General features: G+C 43.0%; 1 protein-coding gene across 3 annotated transcripts in view; it reads left to right on the forward strand.

Moving 5' to 3' along the window:
- The window catches only part of LOC133425111 (intermembrane lipid transfer protein VPS13B-like), a 362,452-nt gene that overhangs the window by 284,644 nt on the left and 58,644 nt on the right, over nt 1-19,164 (forward strand). For all 3 annotated transcript variants that reach the window (XM_061715807.1, XM_061715794.1, XM_061715800.1), the window contains 5 exons: nt 6,812-7,008; nt 9,772-9,953; nt 10,215-10,435; nt 10,517-10,648; nt 16,382-16,543. In XM_061715807.1, coding sequence (XP_061571791.1) covers nt 6,812-7,008; nt 9,772-9,953; nt 10,215-10,435; nt 10,517-10,648; nt 16,382-16,543 — 894 coding nt within the window. The remainder of the gene's footprint in view (nt 1-6,811; nt 7,009-9,771; nt 9,954-10,214; nt 10,436-10,516; nt 10,649-16,381; nt 16,544-19,164) is intronic.

Consider the following 19,164-nt stretch of genomic DNA (forward strand, 5'->3'; position numbering starts at 1 on the left):
CCTGCAGGGCCTCAGTGGGGGACAGGACATCTACTTTTCCTCCTATCACTCATATGCTGTCTTTATATCCTCCACGTATCTGTCCAGATAATGGCCCTACAGGAAAGATGGGTCCCAAGTCATGCTCTTTTTCACCCTCCTCCATAATCTTTCTTTTTTCCTTTGGCAGTAATGGGCTCCCTGTGTAGACAACAGTAAAATACCTTTTTTTCAGTGCATTTAGAAACATATCTTTGGCAACATGATATGTGAAACATGCTCTTAGCATTTAAACTGACATTGTTATTATACACACATATATATATATATATATATATATATATATATATATATATATATATATATATATATATATATATATATATATATATGGAACCATGACATAGTTGTTTTAAATTAAGTTGAATGTCTGAGAAGCAAATGGAGAGAAACTGGTCATTTATTGACAAAGAAATTCCCAACAGAACCTGATAAAACTAATTTCTTATAAAAAAAAATTATTTTTATTTATTCATTAATATTAGTATCAATAATTAATGTTAGAATGCAAAACACTAGCTGGAAATTCATAATAATCCATTTTTTTATTGCACTTAAAGTTAATCCTTACAAAGTTTTAATTAAAATTTTTCCAACCTTAAGTGCAGGTTAGTTTGCCCTCGTCTTTTTCCTCTCGAAACTTCACTCAGCCCACAGTGGATGTTTCTCATCTCCACTTATCTCCCCGATTCTCAGCTGGACTCCCACAATCATTACACCTACAGTGCAGATGTTCAGTCTGTTTATGTGTGCCGACCCTGGAGAGCCAAGACGATGGAAGGTGCTGCAGATGTCCGACTGTCAACAGAAGAGTCGCAGCTGTAAAGTCTGCAGTGAACAAAACTCTAAAGCCTCTTGCTGATTGGCCACATATTAAATTACAGTAGGAAATGGAGAGAGCTGATGTTTTTACTGGAGACGAGGAAAAAAAGTAGATATAGCGATATGCAGTTGGGATAAAGAGAGGCTGGTTAATGTGAGCGGAGTAACAGGGAGGAGGAGAGAACAAGAGAAGACTGACTGAGAGGAGGTCGAGAGGAATGCAGTCCTGTCTTGTGCTCACACAAGTCTCCGTATGAGAGACTCTGTCAGGAAAAACATTTTCTCCACTCTTAGAAATTGAAAAGAGATTGTTTGCTGGCTGATGAAATGACAGCCAGATGGAATTAGTCTGCAGGTGTTTTCAGAATGGAGATACAATGTGGGCAAATATTTAATCCCACAAAGAAATCACACCAAGAAAGGAGTCACATTATTATTTTATTTTATTTTACATTGATAAGCAGATGGTTGGGTGTATAAATGTATCTTTGCATAACTGCCATGTAAAACAGCTCATGTCTGCAAATGAGGCTAAACTTGAGCGATGCATGTGAGTGAATGTGCATATCGCTCAGAGTTGGACAGCCAGTCATGTGATAAACCTGCTGACGGGAATCTAAGAGTAAAGTCGTGGGTTTGGTGGGGAAAAGATGATACACAAGTATTACTGAAACCATGTCCCGTAGGGATTACACTTTATCTGTGGAGGTTTTGATAACATAGAAAAATGTTTGAGATAGTTGTGTAACATTTCTTATCTCAAAGAGAAGCTTGGTTAAGAACAACAGTGCCATTTATAGGTAAGTCATGAGTCTAACCCCTCATTAATTGTTTTGGCATCCATGTAGCAAAGGGGAATGTTGATAGCATTAATGGGGAAACATCTTATCTGTTAAACTAATTTAAATCCAATTTAGAAAGTTTCTCAAAAACATGTGCAATACTACTAAAAATAGCATCATGTGTCATGGACATACTGTAAGTGCGGCAAAAAGTAGTTCAAAATTACAACTATTATAAGATATTAGACCTGTTCAGTCACATTTTAGGACGTTCTTCTCAATTAATGATTTTGTCAACACCCACGTAGATTTAGGCCTGCTAAGTCAGTGAGTTATTTTATCTGGATTTGTCATCAGCATGTTTTTGAGATCCCAGATTAATTGAATCCAGCCTCTATGACGCAGTGATTATGGATCCTTTTATGAAACTACAAAGGTTTCAGTAAATTAATCCTCTTATTCCTCCCAAGAGCAGAAAGTATCCATCCAGAGAACGGAAATGCAGCCATGAAACTCCAAAACACTAACCGTTTCTCCTCCAGAGGAATTTCATTTATTTTACAGCATGGCTGTTCAAAGAGAGAGCTGGACAGAGACAGAAGGCAGCCCTAATTTCTAAGGCCTGTAAAATCACAAAGTGGCCGTTCAGGGCTGGAGGCGGCTTTGTTTTGAGAGGAGAAATGTTGAGAGGCAGAGGAAAGAAAAGGATCATCTTGTGAAGAGAGAGTGATGGTTAGAATCAATCTGTCTCTTAATCTGATATAAATGTTGTTTTAGTTTTTATTTAGCAGCAGGTGTGCTATATATATCCCTGTTGTCATTTTCCACCCCTTCTTCCTCTGTCTTTGCTGGGAAACTCTTTTTTGATTCAATCTTTTTTTTCCTTGTCTTCTCTCAGCTCTCCTTAATAGATGAGCAAGGAGGGAGTTTGGGGTTAGGATGGAGGGGGCGGGGGGGTAGCATTTGCTCCAAGCCTTGCTGCTTGATGTCCCCAGTGTAGATCATATTAACATTTTATAAAATCAAGATTTCCTGCATTTAAATAGTTGTGGTTTCCCAACTGGTTCCAGTATCTCAAAGGGGGAATTCAAACCTCCTTCCATTACTCAAAGTCAAATTGCTGCCCGGGCTGTTTTTACATGCAGTAAAAGGGGAGCGATGTCATAGTGTTGGAAGCAGCTGAAAAGCAGCAGATCCCTGGTGGGGCGTCCGCAGGTTCCCACCTGTACCGTGATGGAGGGACAGAAGGCAAGAAGAAGGTGACTCATTCTCACCTTCCCACCGCAACGTGGTCCAGTTCGGTGAATCATAAGCAGGTGTTCTTCTCGCTGTTTTTCCACTCCTCCTTTTTGTCTTCATGAGAAACACGAAGTAAACACGGGGCCAATGATTCAGCCCAACACCAGCTCAGGGGAGCAGGATGAGGAGCAAAAAACCTGAGTTCACATTCAGCACATTGTAAAATCAACGTATTCTTACTCACACTAGTCTTCCTCAGTGTGCAAATGTGTTACTGTGACTTTTTCAGAGAAATGTCGGGCCATCTGCTCCCTGCTGCTGCTCCCGACTTTCCTGCCCCAGCAGGGCCGTGTTGCCACCACCACCCTGCTGACCTGAAACCCATATTAGAAACTCTGCGGCCTGAGATGATCCAGTAACCCTCAGCCAAAACCACTTCTGCAGCTGTTTTTTGTTTTGTTTTGTTTTTACCGTAGGAACACAGTCCTACCATCCACTTCATATTCACAACATGCGCCTCGTTGTTTGATCAGTTCATGTTTTTTTACATGATTTTATCCGATTATTAGCAATATGTAGCCTTTTGCAGGGAGTTGGGATCTGAACAATGCTTGTTGCATGTTTCACTTCAGTGCAACATGCTGATCCAGAAAGAGGAAGATGGTATTTTATCCAAGACAAGACCCACATTAGTCACAGCTAATGCACTGTGAAAATAAAAAACTGTCCATGAGGTTAATTTGATCTGCCGTTTCTACACCTCATCCACCAAAAACTCAGATCCTTTTAAAGTTTGTCTTTACAGAGTAAAAAAATAAAAGTGAGCTCGAAGACCTCAGCGTGGGCTTATTCCTGATTTTCCACACTGATTAAAGTTAACCTATATTAGTCCACCTGAGACAGCATAGCAGGAGTCATTTTCAGAACAATTTTCATTACATCTCTTGAATAAACATTTACTCAAGGCGATGTCAATTCAATTTGCCTGCTGGCTGATAAAAGGTAGCTAGTTGTGGAGGTTTTAGACATATAGGCATCAGTGAAATAACAGAAGACCTAATAACAGTGTTGATGTTGTTAATGAAAGAAATTGCACACATGTCTGTAGGAGTCGGCATACGTAGCCTCGGAGTGAGCTGAGGGAGTCTTCAGTTGCAGAGGCATATTTGAAATTTAGCAGCAATCACACTTCTCTTGGACATGGAAATCGAAATGATTTCTTTCTGTCTTGTGTTTGCTTTAGAGCGCTTGCCTTAAGTTAACCTTCTAAGAAATCTGAATTATTCAAACAGAACCCAATAAAGTAAATCCATGCACAATAGCATGTTTTATTTCCTAAACAGAGCTGGGTGTCAGGAATGGACATGTTATTAACATTTCATATATTTTGACAACATGTCTGAATGTTGAAAAAAACCCAACAATTTTAAATATTTAGCAACTTGCAAATTCTTGAGTGTAGTTTTCAAGGTTTCTGAACCACCCACAAAATGAAACGCTAAACATTTGAAACAGCCTCTCGACTGATGCGTTGCCCAAGGTCTCGCTGTCATGCCTGCTTTGTTGAGCACTTGAGGAAAACACAGACTGGACCCATCCAGCGTGGAGGAATGTCAGCGATTCATGCCTACATATTGTTTTTCAAATAAGGTACACACACAATCAGGCAGAGGAAACTAGTTTGTTCTTACGTGCACACTCACACCTGTGTATACATATATGTTTATCTTTTTGTTCTTCATAAAATTAAAGTGATGCTTCTCTTTATACACATGCACAACACACAGGTGTCCTCAGCTCCCAAAGGCAAGTACCAAACATCAGACTCCACATACCAAAAAGAAAAAATTACCCTTTTTTTCCCCTTCTACCAACATATTTGAATTGGATATTGACTTCATCTCAGTTTCTTTCCCACACTAGAACTGCAAGTCAAAAGGAAAATGAAGCACATTCGACCATGCAAATGTATTTTACTGTACCAAATATGTGCCTCATATCCATTTCTGCATGTCGTCATATGTATAGAATATCACAGGTGGAAGGAAAGAAAAAGGGGGGAAAAGCATGCGTGGTGTTTTAGCAATGCAGTTCTGGGAATTCTCAACAGGGATTCAGTGAGTTTCCTTCACCGGTGGCTCGGCGTGGGGATTGCGGGTGCACAACTCTGTCAGGTGCAATTATGAGAGGTTGATTCCAGGAAAACCTGTGTGACATTTCATACGTGATGTAAGCTACAGTTACCTCATCCAGTCCTCTGCCGCAGTACAGGCTGACGAATGGGAATGTACGGATGTAGGAGCAGGGTTTAAGAAGGCACACTTGCTCACATTCTCAGGAGGCTTTTGGACTCTCCATGAGCTCCATAGACGTGGTAAACAATGCACTCGGTAACCCCCGTCCCACCGTAGACACACACACACACACAACCCTGTCTCTGCCTGGCATTCTCCAGGTGTGCTCTTGAGAGCGGTCTGCCACTACTGATCCATCAGTAGCTGAGTGCTGCAGCTGGTCCAGGGAATACGAGAGCCTCCCCGAGTTCACACAGGAGAACCAGATGTATTTATGTTAATTTTGACACAGGGCCCAATGTAAAAAGGAGAACACTCCCGTATCTTGTTGTTCAGTGTAGCAAAGACCACAGCTTCAATGCCAGCGATGGTGACGTAGCATTGTTGTGGACAGGAATCATTTTATTGTTTCCTGTTGTTGTTTTTATGATTATACAGTACCTTTACTAAGTACCCTTTAGTAAGTAAACATCAAGTTTATGATATATGTAGCATTTTAAAAGTTGTATTTATTTTTGCTCATTTCCTGTCCCCGGCAGGGTTTCCCATGTTTTTTAAAAGTTAGTGACGTGTCTAGAGTTGATGGTTAGCAGACCACTCCATTTGTTTAATACTTGCTGTGTAATTTAGGGAAATCCACAGAACTGTAGTACCTGTTGTACAATAACAAACCGTGACACGACTCTCACGCTGATGACTAATCTACACTAATGAACGCTAAAACGATCTGTTTGTTTGGACTGGAACATGACGTTGGCACCTTGATCAAATAAAGGATATGAAAATTAAACGTCTATGAGGGCCCTTCAGGGGTGGATACTTTGTGGTAGATAGTGTAGCTTTTCCATAAAACGCCGTCACATAATAGATCGTTGGGAAAGCAGGTCTGTCCCACAGGAAACAGGCCTGCTGGTGAATATTCAGGTTTATTTATCAGTAGCAGCTTTGTGAGTCAGTGTTTGAGTGGAGAAATGGTTGTAGTTAACTGCAGGGCTGGGGACCCTGAGGGTTGTACACAAAGCACATGAGTTGTGCAGGGCCTTTGGCTGCTCATGAATCCGTTGTCGAAGCCACTTCCTCACTGTCCCTTGAAGACCTCAGCCGTCTGTGATCTTCACGCTCGGTTTTCTGTGGGTTTAACGGATCCTGGAAGGAAAGGCAACGAAAGAGGAAGATAAATGATCACATGTTCTGCACATATTGAGAGTGCTGGGATTTTATCTTTATTTATCAGTGAGTCAGCGTTTTAACTTGTCAACAGCAAGATGGGAGAGAACAGTTTGAGCTGCAAAAACAGCATTAACTTTTCCAGAAATGTGCCTCAATGATCGTTTATCTGTGTAAAAGTGAAGCTGTCACACTTGTGTTTTGGTTCAGATATGTCATCATTACTCATTTACATAATAATTACTTTATTTATTTTAACTTGTCTATCGTCCCAAGACTTTATGAAGGGGTCTCTTTCTTTATGCGTCAGTAATCCTGAGTGAAAAAGCTTTTTTCCCCTTGCGCATTAAAAAAATTGTCATGTGATTTCTGTTAGTCCTAGTATGCATGACCACAAATACCAAAAATGCAAGTAAACATGATGCTTATTTGAAGGTTACTTACTTACTACTGTGTCACTGCTTGCAGGTACCATGTAGTCTTGAGTACTGGGATGAGCTCCAGCAGGCCTTCGTCCCGTACCGGGACTTCAGCCTGTCAGAGAGCAGCTCCTGCCAGCTGCAGCTGCCCAGCCTCAGCCTCACCGACCAGCAGAAGGACCTGGTGGCCTCAGACCTCTGGAGGATCGTACTCAACAACAACGGAGAAGGAGGAGATGAGCAGAGGTGAGTGGGGAATTCTAAGCAAACTTGAAAGAGTTTGTTATCCTTCCACACTGGTACTTCATGTGTGCGGATCTGCAGACTTTGTGCCTTCCTGTGTGAGTAAAAACAGAGGACGTGCACCCAGGCTGCACAAAGAGCCAGAATGTGTCCCTCGCCCTACATCTGGTGTGCAGGAGCAGGGAGCGGGCTTGGAAGGCGTTCAGATCGGCCTAATGAGATTTCCCAGCACACCAAGTGCCTGTCAGGGCCCATCCGGATTCCTTCCTGCTTACCTTGAGTGTATCTAATCGAGGGGAAGCTCACGGGAAGCAGGAGGGAGGAGTGCAGCCCGCTTTGGGCTGGATCATACGCTCTTCTTCGGCCGTTCCCGGCCCGGTCCGGGCAGGTGGAAGCTCCTGCAGAACGGCCCGGACCAGGCACTGTCACATCTCACACAACATGCTTTTAGTCCATTCTTCTTGCTACCAGTGTTTCCTCTCTTTATCTCCCTCATGTTTCACTCAGCCTTCTGGTTTTTTTTTTTTTTTTGTCTTTGGACTTTCAACTTTTTTCTTCTTTTTTTTCCCAAACTTTTCTCATTCCTTCGCTTCTTACGTTGCTTCCTTTTGGGATTGAGGGAACTCTTTGTGTTAGGGAATTGCCAAGCCCACATTCTGTGTGGCTTAGACAGGTCCAGGAAGGGAGAAAGGGAGTAATAAGAAAACATGTAAGAGAAGAAACAGAAATAGCTCGTCTGAACCAGATACAGTGTAAATTAAAATATACTGTACATCTGTATTTCATTACAATCATACTCCAAACACTACATTTCCTTTATGTTTAAATTGTTTGTCCTTTCTGATCAAAATTGATCCCCCTTTCCGTCCTCGCTCGTTTCATCTGCCATGCGTTAGTTTCCACTAGAGAAATACCTTGGCTGCCCTGCCAGTTGGAAGTAATGAAAATTGTCAACATATGATGCTTATCTTTTTAAGGAGTCCTCTGCTCCACAAGCATTTTTTTCAAGTTTCCTGTTGGAGTTTTTAAATGGTGGCTCATGGTAGCGGCAAATTACAGAGCAAATGGTCATTCATTTCAATTACGTCCCATTCAGCATCATCAACCATGACATGTGATTACTGTCCACAGAGGGTCCTCTCTGAAACTCTGGGTGTAAAAATGTACCTAACAGCCCTGCACAAGAACACAGCTTTAGCCACATTTTTTATTCCTTTTTTTCCACCTCTCTTTTTTTATAATTGTACTGTGAATTTTTAAGATGTCACAGTTTTGGAAATAGACTTGTTGCTACATCTAAAAATCAGTCCGCTTTAATGTGTGAAGACCCTTTTTGTGATCATTATTTCCTAGAGTCCAGTCATGAATGAAAATGTCTCTGTTGTGCAACTGTGACTCAGGAACAGTTCTCATGACCGGGTTTTAAACGTTTAACTACTGAATCAGATTGTATATATCAGGACTGTTTTGCTAGTTTCACCTGGACTCTCCTGGATGTTTTCTAGGGCTGGGGATCGATTCAAATGTCAAGAATCGATTCAATTCCGATTCTTAAGATTCAGAATCGATTATTAAGATTTGATTCGATTCCGATATTGATTTGGGTTAGTGTTATTAAAACTGTTTTTTGAGCTGTTGCATGAATTATATGACTGTAGTTCTGCAACATATTAATACTAGTATTATATTGAGATTAAACAGCAAGTATTGCAGCTAATGATGCTGTAAGGACCAATCAGCTCCCAGAATGCTGATAGAACTGCTTTCAGAAACATCGTGGGTCAGAATTACCAAACAGATCCAGGGCAGCAAACAGAGATGTATGAAATCGCTTTTAGGTTTTCCCATTTATGAGAATTTGGTTTTTAGCATTTTATGCAAATGTAACCCCAAGACAGTATATAAAGCAAAGAAATATAGAAAATGTATGCAATTAGAACTGAAAACTGTAATGTTTTCATACCTTTAAACATATTTAAAGGCAAAAACATGGCACAAGTTATTCTCATGTCCAACAAAACATTCCTTTTTTCGGCATAAACAAAATAATTAATTCAATTCAATTCAGTTTTTTTTATATAGCGTCTAATACAACAGATGTTATCTCTAGACGCTTTCCAGAGATCCAGAACATGAACATAAACATAAACCCCCGAGCAATTATTACATAAACAATGGCAGGTAAAAACTCCCCTAGTGGGAGAAAAGCCTTAAGCCAAACAGTGGCAAGAAAAACTCCCCTTTAGGAGGGAGAAACCTTGAGCAGGACCAGGCTCATAAGGGGGGACCCTCCTGCTGAAGGCCAGAGTGGGGGAGTCGGGGACGTCAGCAGCACAGCAGGCAGGTGGAAGCAGCAGCGGGATGACCGGGGCGGGGGGGGGGGCCGGGAACACAGGCCAGAACGCAGCTCCCGAGGCTCCAGCCTGCAAACATGCACAAAAGAGAAAAAAGGGGCGCCGGCACAAGAAACTACAGGAACGATGGACAAAAATGATAGCTATGAGATATTTATAATAAATAAAAATGGTAATGGAGAAGAGAGGCAGGGAAAAGGAGAGGAGAAGAAGGGTGAGTGGCACCGCCCAGCGGATCATGTCGGTGCCCCCCTGCAGCATAAGCCTATAGCAGCATATCTACCGCGAAGCTATGTTTGAGACTAACTATTATAGTCTTGTTCTAGTAAACAATTAAGAATTAATATGAGAATCGATTTAGAATCGGGAAATCAATTTTTTTCAACACAGTCCTAATGTTTTCTCCCTGCAGCTCGGACAGCGAGTGTGGCTCCCAGCTCCACTGCGACCAGCTGGTTTCCCCCACGGCGCTGGCGGCGTGCGCCCGAGTGGACTCCTGCTTCGCACCCTGGTTTGTCCCCTTGCTGGGCGTGTCCATCCAACTGGCCCAGCTGGACGTTCATCTCTGCCACCACCTTGAGCAGCTGGGTGCAGGTAGGATGGAACATGCTTCACTACTGTCCAGTGGAAGTGACAGTACTTTCAAATTGACACCATGGCTCCTAGAAGCATGCTGTGTTTACATGCATGCGCTTGTTTAATTATTCTGCTTCTGTTTTTGCCCTTTTGGCAAAAGATATGTCTAATGTTAACACAGGACTACGTGATTGTGTCAGATTTTTAATTGGCTCAGTTGTTTTATACAGTAGCGGCATGTTGTCGGATATCTCCTTCAGCTATGTCTCGTTCTTCCAGCTCCCTCAAGAAAACTTCACCCCTTCGTGCCAGACAGGAAGTTACCTCTGGAGCAGGAGTTCCTAGTGGTTGGAGCTCGGGGGCCCCAGGTCTTCCTACGTCAGTGGAACAATGGGCCCCGTCACTGTCAGGAGATAAGCTGCTCCACCCAGCTAGACTGCAAACTGCTGGAGTACCAAAACCTGACACACCTCCAGCTTCTCCAGTCCTGTGTGTTGCAGGTCTGTCTTCATATTCTAAGAATTTATCAGAAAAAACATTAAGAAAAAGACACATTTAACATCATTTAATGTGCGTTTCAGGGCCAGGCTGCTGTCACCTCCTGCCCCAAGAGCACTTCGTTGGATGTCAATGTGTTTGTGGATCCAGTGTTTCTCAACGTCAGCCAGTATACCATCCACACGCTGGACACTGCCCTGCTCAGCTGGCAGCAGGTAACCTTAAAAACCCCTGGACTCCAACCAAGCATCTGTGACTGCGTTTACATGCATCAATAACCCTTTTAAAACCCGAATATTGGCAATAACCCGAATTTGCACGGCCATGTAAAAACCAATAACCCCTTTGAATAGCCTGAATTTGCTCATATTGCTCATATTTGCTCATATTCGGGTTTTTAAAAACCCGAATATTACCCCTGGTTTACTCCTTTTAAAACCCGAATATTGGGTCATGTAAACGCCAAACAGAATATCCCGATCAAACGGAACATGAATTTGTTTTCTGCGCATGCTCTGTTCACAAGGAATCCTGTTCTTTTGAGTCCAGGAAGTTCTTATAAACACGGAGAAACGCAAGACCACACCACACTTTTGGAGTGAGGAGGAGACTAATCATTTCATAAATGTAATGAAGGATATGAATATTTTGGCATTTGTAGACGGTAGAAAGTACGGGGATAGAGAGATTTACAAGAAGGTGAGCGAAAAGTTGCACGAAGCAGCATTTGTTTTGAATTTGGATACAGGAAGAAGAAGTGGAAATGACGGGAATTGCGTCATGACGTTCTCCACGCGTCGCTGGTTTGATCCAGATATCCCGAATGATTAATTACCATGTAAATGGAATATTCCGAATGTCTCAGTAACTGCAATTAGCAATAACCCGAATTTTGACTGCATGTAAACGTAGTCATTGATGATTTTTGTTATGTGAAAACATACGAAGGCCATCACGAGTAACTTCTCCCCACATGAAGAAGTGTATTTGAAGTGACCAAAGACTAAGCTAAAGACTTGGAGGAGACTTCCCTCACTTAAACATTTAGACATTTGTGGAGACAAGGGATTTTCCCCTGATGTTTAATCTGTAACACCTGTATACAGCAAGTTCACGAGGCTCCGGAGGCTTGTAAATCCACAAAAGGAAAGCCTTAGAAAATACATGTACATTCAGAAAATATGCAGAGAGGCTGCCTTTTGTCCCAGCTGAAGTATCAGCTAAACAAACTAACAAAGTGGATTTCATGAGAAAGGTTTTGATAGTTTGCCAGAGGTAATAAAAGTTTCAGAACGGAACTGCCTCTATGTTTGGTGTAAACCCTGAGGACAGTCGTGCTGCAGCCGTCGTCATCATCTTTCAGCTCTCTGCTCTCAGCGCTCGGCTCTGAGCTCTCTGCTCTCAGCGCTCAGCGCTGCCTCTGGTAGCCAGGACATTTGTGTATGAAGTGATGCCCATGAAGACATGGTAAAAGTTGTGTGGGGACACCTGCCAAGACTTCATCTGGCCCCTGTCCCCCACCCACACTCACACAATCGATGGTCTCTGGCTTTGTCTGTGCTATCATGGCTCTGCTCGACTCAGCTGTGCTCTCTCATACTGGGCTCTGGAGACACGATACCCTCATGAGGATTTTATATTCATGCACAAACTCAGTGCCAGGTGACAGAAATAATAGCTTGTGTTTTTCAGGGAACAGTTGTGGTCTTTTATCAGTGGGAAAAAAACACTGACCATATTAAAAGATTGTTCTGGCTCGCAGTTTAATACTGACAGTGACTCTTAACCAGCTGTGTTTGAAGATCCGTCATGTTTGACCCTTGGCATTATCGTTGCATCATTTAGCAAATGTTATTTGAGTTTTGGGTTTGAGGCACACATCTATTACGTTTCAAAAGTTTGGTTTTTGGTTTTCTTGAATGGTGTCCTACCTTTAATAATTTGTAAGTCATACTAAACCGCATTGTTTCAGAAATATATGCACATCATACTGTATATACACAAAAATGATAACGTCCTCAGTCATGCCTCATGATCTAGCTGAGGTGTGTTTTACCTGTTTCTCTCCAGAGACACTAGCTTAGAAATACCTGCAAAGCAAATATAAACTTGCTGTAGCAGTTGTTGCAGCTCATTAACTATGCCCACAAGCCTTGGGGAGCCAATCAAATCAGCCGATCCTGGTGGCGAGTGTCTGGGCGGCCGTAACACGGTGAGGACAGAGCGTTAACATAGTTGGAGTGAGGGACAGTGTAGATGGCTGTTGCTGAAGAATAGCAGCCATTTGAATCAGCTTTGACACCGACAGTTAAAGATTCAGACTTTTGTTCGAAAATTGAACAGAAGACTGCTTAATCTTTCCTTTCCTGTTTTGCCAACATGTTATTTCTCTCAATACGCCACTTTGTTCTTTGCTCTGATTGGTGGCCGCGCTGACCGACTGATTGCAAAAGCAGTTTGTAGAGAAACCATTGGAAGGAGAGGCCCCGATGATTGTTTTCAGCCCCTAAATCTTTCTAGATGTGCCTCTGATCCAATAAGATCAAATAAGACCTTGTAGCACTTGATTTCAAAGGCAAGTGAGGCAAATGAGCAGCTATCATCATTATAATAGCAACCCAAGCAGTAAACGGTTTAACAAAAGCAGTCAACAATTTAACAGGTTGAAAATGGATCATCTTTTGTGCATTTTACAAAGACAAAAGTCAGCAGTGTCATTTCTTCAGGGAGAACAAGTTTACAAAAAGAAATATAGAAGTGCATTCAGTATATCACACATTTTTGAGCAAAGGGAGGCAATATTTTAGGGTATATTGGACGAGTATTGGAGAGAAGGTTCCCTTCTCTGAGTGGGTTATCCCAGCACTCCATCCATGTTAATCCCCATCTCCTGCAGCCGAACGCTCCTGCTTCTAAAGGGGCATCAGGAAGACTTTTTCCAACCTTCACAAGTACACATCTCTAATTCTGCTGCAGCTTATATTTAATACTGGCATTGACTTCTCTCTGTTCTGAAATACTGCCCATCAACGAGCAAGAAGGTGCAGGACCACCAGTCTTCTCTGGGCTCGTGTAAAAGGGTTAAAGACGCTACTCAGTCAAGGTGTTTGAAGTGTCTTGGTTCTAAGGATGAATTAAAAAATTAGTACAAGTAACATTCTTCTTTAATGTGCTTCTTCTCCTGGCACTCATCAGCCCCATATGGCCTCAACCTCAACCCCCCACCACTCTAACCTCAGACTCCACGCCTCCGTTTTCAACTCCGGGTCCCCAGCGTCACTCTCAGCCCCGGCTCTTTGCAGCCCCTAACCCCAGGGAAGTGGCTTTGGTGGAAAGCCACACAAAAGACCAGTAGTATTTACACACTCTGCTTTCTCACAGAACAGTCACAGACTATTACACGTGCAACTGAGACAACAGGACTTTTTCCTCCTAATCATTTTTTTCTTCTCCTTTCTTCCCATGTTTGAAACGTTTTCCGCTTGCTTTTGCAACCGGAAAGAAAGTGATAGAGAGATCAAGTTCCTGGTCGGAGCAGATGTGTGGGCTCGGGTCATGTCTACAAGAATATATTGGTATTTGTAGATGTGAATAGTGTTTCATTATGTCTGTTTTGCAGGTTTCACTATAACCTCGGCAGTGTCTCGTTTCATGTGTTTTTCTCTGGAGAGGGTGTCATTATTTACAATCTGTTTTCCAGACTTTTTTACTTTACCTTGCCACTTGTGTGTGTGCCCCGCAGACCTGGGTTAGAGTCTGTGAAAATGTGAGTAATTGTATCTGAGGGGATTAGCGAAATGGATACTGTACTTTGATGCCTAGTAGGATGGTGTCGGAAGAAGAAGCTGTCATCTTGTGCTCTTTAACAAGATATATGAGTTAACTGTTGGAATACCTTTGTATTAATATTTGTCCACTTAAAATCCCTAGATACACAGAGAGAGATTATGATGACAGGAGGAAGCTTTTGTGTCGTGTGTATCACGTTGCCCTGTGAATCCGAGTGGAAAGATGATACCATCAAAGACTGGGCTTAGCAATGGCATCTTAAGATGGCAGCAGGAAGTTTGTAAATCGCAGCGTCACATTGGAAAGGGAGCACAGATAGTGTTCCACTATAAAACTGGAAATGGATTTTAACCCACTGCCGCAGCTGTCCCATCTATATTTTACTCTCTCATACACACACATCTATCATCACATGTTCTTTTAATGGTGTAAGCTTTCCCATCCGTTTTCAATCGCATCAACAACCCCGGGACCCCGAACGTGCTTGGCAGTCAGACACTCATATTTTACTGCCAGTCTCTTTTAACCATCAACCATCACCGCCCCCTGCCATTTAAAAAGTATACAGCAGGCTGGGGTCCCTCTTTGTTGGCATAGATGAGTAATTACCGAGAGGCTGTCTGAACTACGTTTGTGTGTGTCAGGCACGAGTGTGCACGAGACATCCCATTGGGTCCAAAGAGGCCTTGGAATGAGGTCAAATAAAAGTTACGCCTGCGTCCATGTGCTCGCTGGCCAGCTCGCACGCACACTATGTGCTGTTTTGAAACTGCACTTGAATTTTTGGATGCAGGAGATTTGACACACTCTGCTCTCTCCTTGTTAAACCAGTGTTTTCAATAGCAAGCCAGTGAGCTTTCCTCCCTTGCATGCAAGGTGACGTATGAGTGGGCAGCATCACCGGGTGACTCGCATGGCTTTCAGTGAGGCTTTCCCATCGTACCAACGCCCCCGGAGGCCCAGAGGGCAGTTTATTCTGCTCTTCATTATGCCATTACCAACAAGAATATCAATAGATTTTTATAATATGACAGCCATCAGTTATCTACATTGTGTGTATATATAAATAATATCTAGCTGCTAATAAATGGATGATGATAAATTCGACAGTTTATAGAAAAAAAAAACAGTGTTCTGAAGTTTTCAGTTGGTGGAGCCTGAGAAACTGTGATTCATGGCCTTTGACCTCTTCATGCTGAAGTTGGGTTGCTCCCACAGGCAAAACATTCACCTCATCTCCCAGCTGCAGCACCAAATCCTGCACCGAGACTGAGAATCCATGTTGTCTCATATGGATGGACACCTGGATACACACCGCTGATGCGCGGGTGGGTTTAGAAACGGCCATCCGTCGCCCGGCGTTTTCAGCCGAACTGGCCGCAACTGGAAGCGCAAATTTGGATAAACACAAAATAATACCTTCACTAACGTGCACCGCAGTTTTTTTCTTTCCAAAATGAAATAAATAAAGGTCTTTATTGAACAGAAATGAACAGAAAAGGTTGGCCATCCCGCACAGTCTGTAGACGTGTGTAAGCAACACATATCGTCTTGCGCCAGCATTATCATCAGCTACAGCCTGTTGTGCAGACTTAAAAATGGCTTTGTGTGACCGATTCTTGGACATATCTGAAACATACTGTTGCTGTTACTGACATTAGGTTTTTAGGGGAAAAGAAAAAAGTTAACTTGCTTCCCTGCACTAGCAATAATTATGGTCCGTCTTGACCTAAACGTTCAAACATTGATGACTCACAGACCAACAAATATGATCTTGATTTACAGTCTCCGCAATTTTTTCTCAGACTTTAGTTTTTCTATATGTGTATCTCTGTTCTCAATCTTGCGTCTTCAACTTCACTCTGACAGTCTCCATCACCTGCCTCGTGTCACGCACGTCTGCACCTTTGTATCGATCAGCCAAGGATGCTGTAGTATCTGTGCCTTATATAGCATTTACATTTGTATATGCTATAAAGTTTTGTTTAAATATGAATTTTCAAAGTGTGATAATTATTCTAACTGGCCCAACCGAACCCGACCCAAATCTCAATATACCTATTTTTGTCTGATTCATCATTACGGGCCGACCACGCACATATGATAAACACGTACACACTGATACACACATACCGTACCGTTTTTTTTTCTCTTTTCAGAACGGACGCCCAGAGGCGGAGGAGCTGCTCTACAGCCACTACATAATCTGCAATGACACACACGAGACGATGCGCTTCGGCCAGGTCGACACGGATGAAAATGTGCTGCTGGCCAGTCTCCACAGCCACCAGTACAGCTGGAGGTCCCACAAGTCTGCTCAGGTAGCCACACAGACACGTGCACGCACACAATAGGTTTGGTCTAAAAGTGAAAATAGTCGTGATGAACAGAAATATAAATGACGTAAACATCAGACTTTCTTTGCATTTGGCTTTTTTATGGTTTCTATAAAAGTACCTGTATAAACTTGAACTGCAGTGTATTCTGGCCTCCACATATGTGTGATCCTGGTTGCACTTCCACCGCACGTGTTGAGTGGCTTATGAGCAGAAATGAATTTGCATCAAGTGGAGCATGCAGTGGAGGTACGCACACACACATGCGCCATCATCAGTGCGCAGCAGCTATCTGTGTATTTCTGTCAGCCTTCTCAGACAGTCCCCTGACAGCATTGTTAAAGAAGATTGATTATATTTAACCCTTTGTGGTTTTGAGGTTGAGTGGAGGGTGGGCTGGTGATCTGTGGCATATGTGTGTATGTTTGGTGAGCACATGTTCCAGGACCCCCATGTGCTCCTCAACGAGTGTGAGAAAGTACGGCTTGAGAAAAGACATTGCCATAATTGCTCGCAGTAAGTCAGTAAGTCAAGTTGTATTAATCATCGACCATGGTTAAGCTGCGCTCTTACCTCACTCTCACTCACACAGTTCATGAGTGGCAGTCTGGCGTATCAGCTCAGCGAATACCACGTCTTATTTTAGCAGTGAGTCACGATGACCTCTGCGTTTTCAAGGATATTTTGGATAAAAGATTGTCCGGATGAGCCAAAATGCATCAGAGTTGAAGAATGTGATTCCAAGATGGCTCTGCGATGTGTTATTCCATCTTGTGATAGTGCTATAAGAAATATGTGTTCTCAAGATGAACATGATTTGTTAAACTAGATAAATAAGAAACGGGGCAATGTTGCCAAAAGGACTCAGCAAACGTTAAGCCTGACGATAACAAGCCTGCCAATATGTCCGCCTCTGTAAGTTGCAGTCAACACTCCTAAACAGGTTTTGGGGTTATAAAAACAATTACACTGATAAGAGGAAGGGTTGCGTGTCTTTTTATTGGTTTCGTGACCCTGTTAATGTGTTGTTGTAGCTTTAGTTTCCAGGCGGAGTCATGACTGGTTACGCTGTTTTCAAGTCCCTTGGCGCTCTGGACAGTTTAAAACTAATCTGTTCATCACAATCCATTATTCTTCAGGCCGTAACACTCTTCCTTTGAGACTTTCCTCTTTCTGTTTGGCAGTGATATTTTGAACCTTACATTTACTTGGTTTTTCTCGCTCATTTTTACAATCTCTTTTTCATACGCTTCTTTAATTACAAAATCAGGACCTGTCGTGTGTAGAGTTCTGATGCCACCTCAGCCATTCATGTTGAACATTAGCTCCAACGGCCTACAAGCAGCACCGGCCACAGAAATCAACACAGGGGGAACTTCAGCTCAGTAATGATGTTTGTGTGAACCATCCTTTTTACCCAGCCAGCAAATCTTTGCTCTCCCATTTGTCCAGGATACATTCAGCACCATAGTTGAGTGTTGTTCCTGACCTTCCCCTCCAGGTTCTTTCTCATACTTTTATCTATCCCACATCCCATAGTACTGTAACCCTGCCAAGTACACCAGAAAACACTGTCATGCTCGCAACTCACTGTGCAACTAGTTCTCTCATCCTCCTATGGAATGAGTGAAATTTTCTTTTCTCTCTATGCACTGTGGGATCCAAAGGTACGGACCAAAAACCATTTTACACCTGAGCCAAACATTCCTGACGGCTCAGATTAGGTTTCTTGGTTCCCCTGGTCGTCTTAACTAGACTACCTTGATGAGGTCAGTAGATGTGGTTAGTCCCTGGAAGCTGCACGGTTTTGGGGTCTCACGGCGGCCACACAGTTTCCAGAATGATGGTTGTCCCTTCCTCACTTCCTTGTGGCTGCATCCTTCTGATGTGGAGTTAATGGCCTTCATTACTGACTGAGCTTATTAGCCCTCATTTGCTTGCTGCTGCTGGCCTCCTCTCGCCTGCCTGCCTGCCCCGTCCTGCCTTGGGGGGGTTTACACTCTTTTGGAGTCTTTCAGACTCCTTGGAACATTTTCCTGTCCTTACATTGTCCAGCATCCGTGGTCATATTACTCAGTAGCTCTGGTTTGACTCTCCTTTCTCCTGAATTTAGCACGGTTCCACCTTCCTTAGTTGCATCCAACCCCAGAACCAGCAGACTGTCATTACTGCCCATGCTGTCCCCGTGGTTCACCCATCTCCACCAGCAAACACTGCCCATGCCCCGATTTACCCACCCCAGGCAAATACACGCTCATGCTTTGAAGTCGAGTTCCCCCTGGTGTTTATGGCCAATCTTGTCTTGTCTGAGGCCTGGGGCCTGTCAACAGGGCAGGTCATCAGCCTGTCCTCATGCTTCTGGTATGATATGCATATCCCAGCTGGCCTGTCCCCCCAGACAGTCGCACACACTCACACTGGCCAGAGCTACTAATTTGCCGATGTAAGGTAATCTATCCCTGTGTTTCTCTTGAGTCTCCTTGAGAGCTCACTGGACATGAGATCATCTTGAAAGGAGGCAGATGGGTAGCGAAAGACAGGCTGTGGAGGAATGAGTGATGGGGAACACGTAGACAAAGAAACATGAGAATCTAAATACAAAAAAC

The sequence above is a fragment of the Cololabis saira genome, chromosome 3, assembly GCF_033807715.1.
Source record: "Cololabis saira isolate AMF1-May2022 chromosome 3, fColSai1.1, whole genome shotgun sequence".
Lineage (NCBI taxonomy): Eukaryota > Metazoa > Chordata > Actinopteri > Beloniformes > Belonidae > Cololabis > Cololabis saira.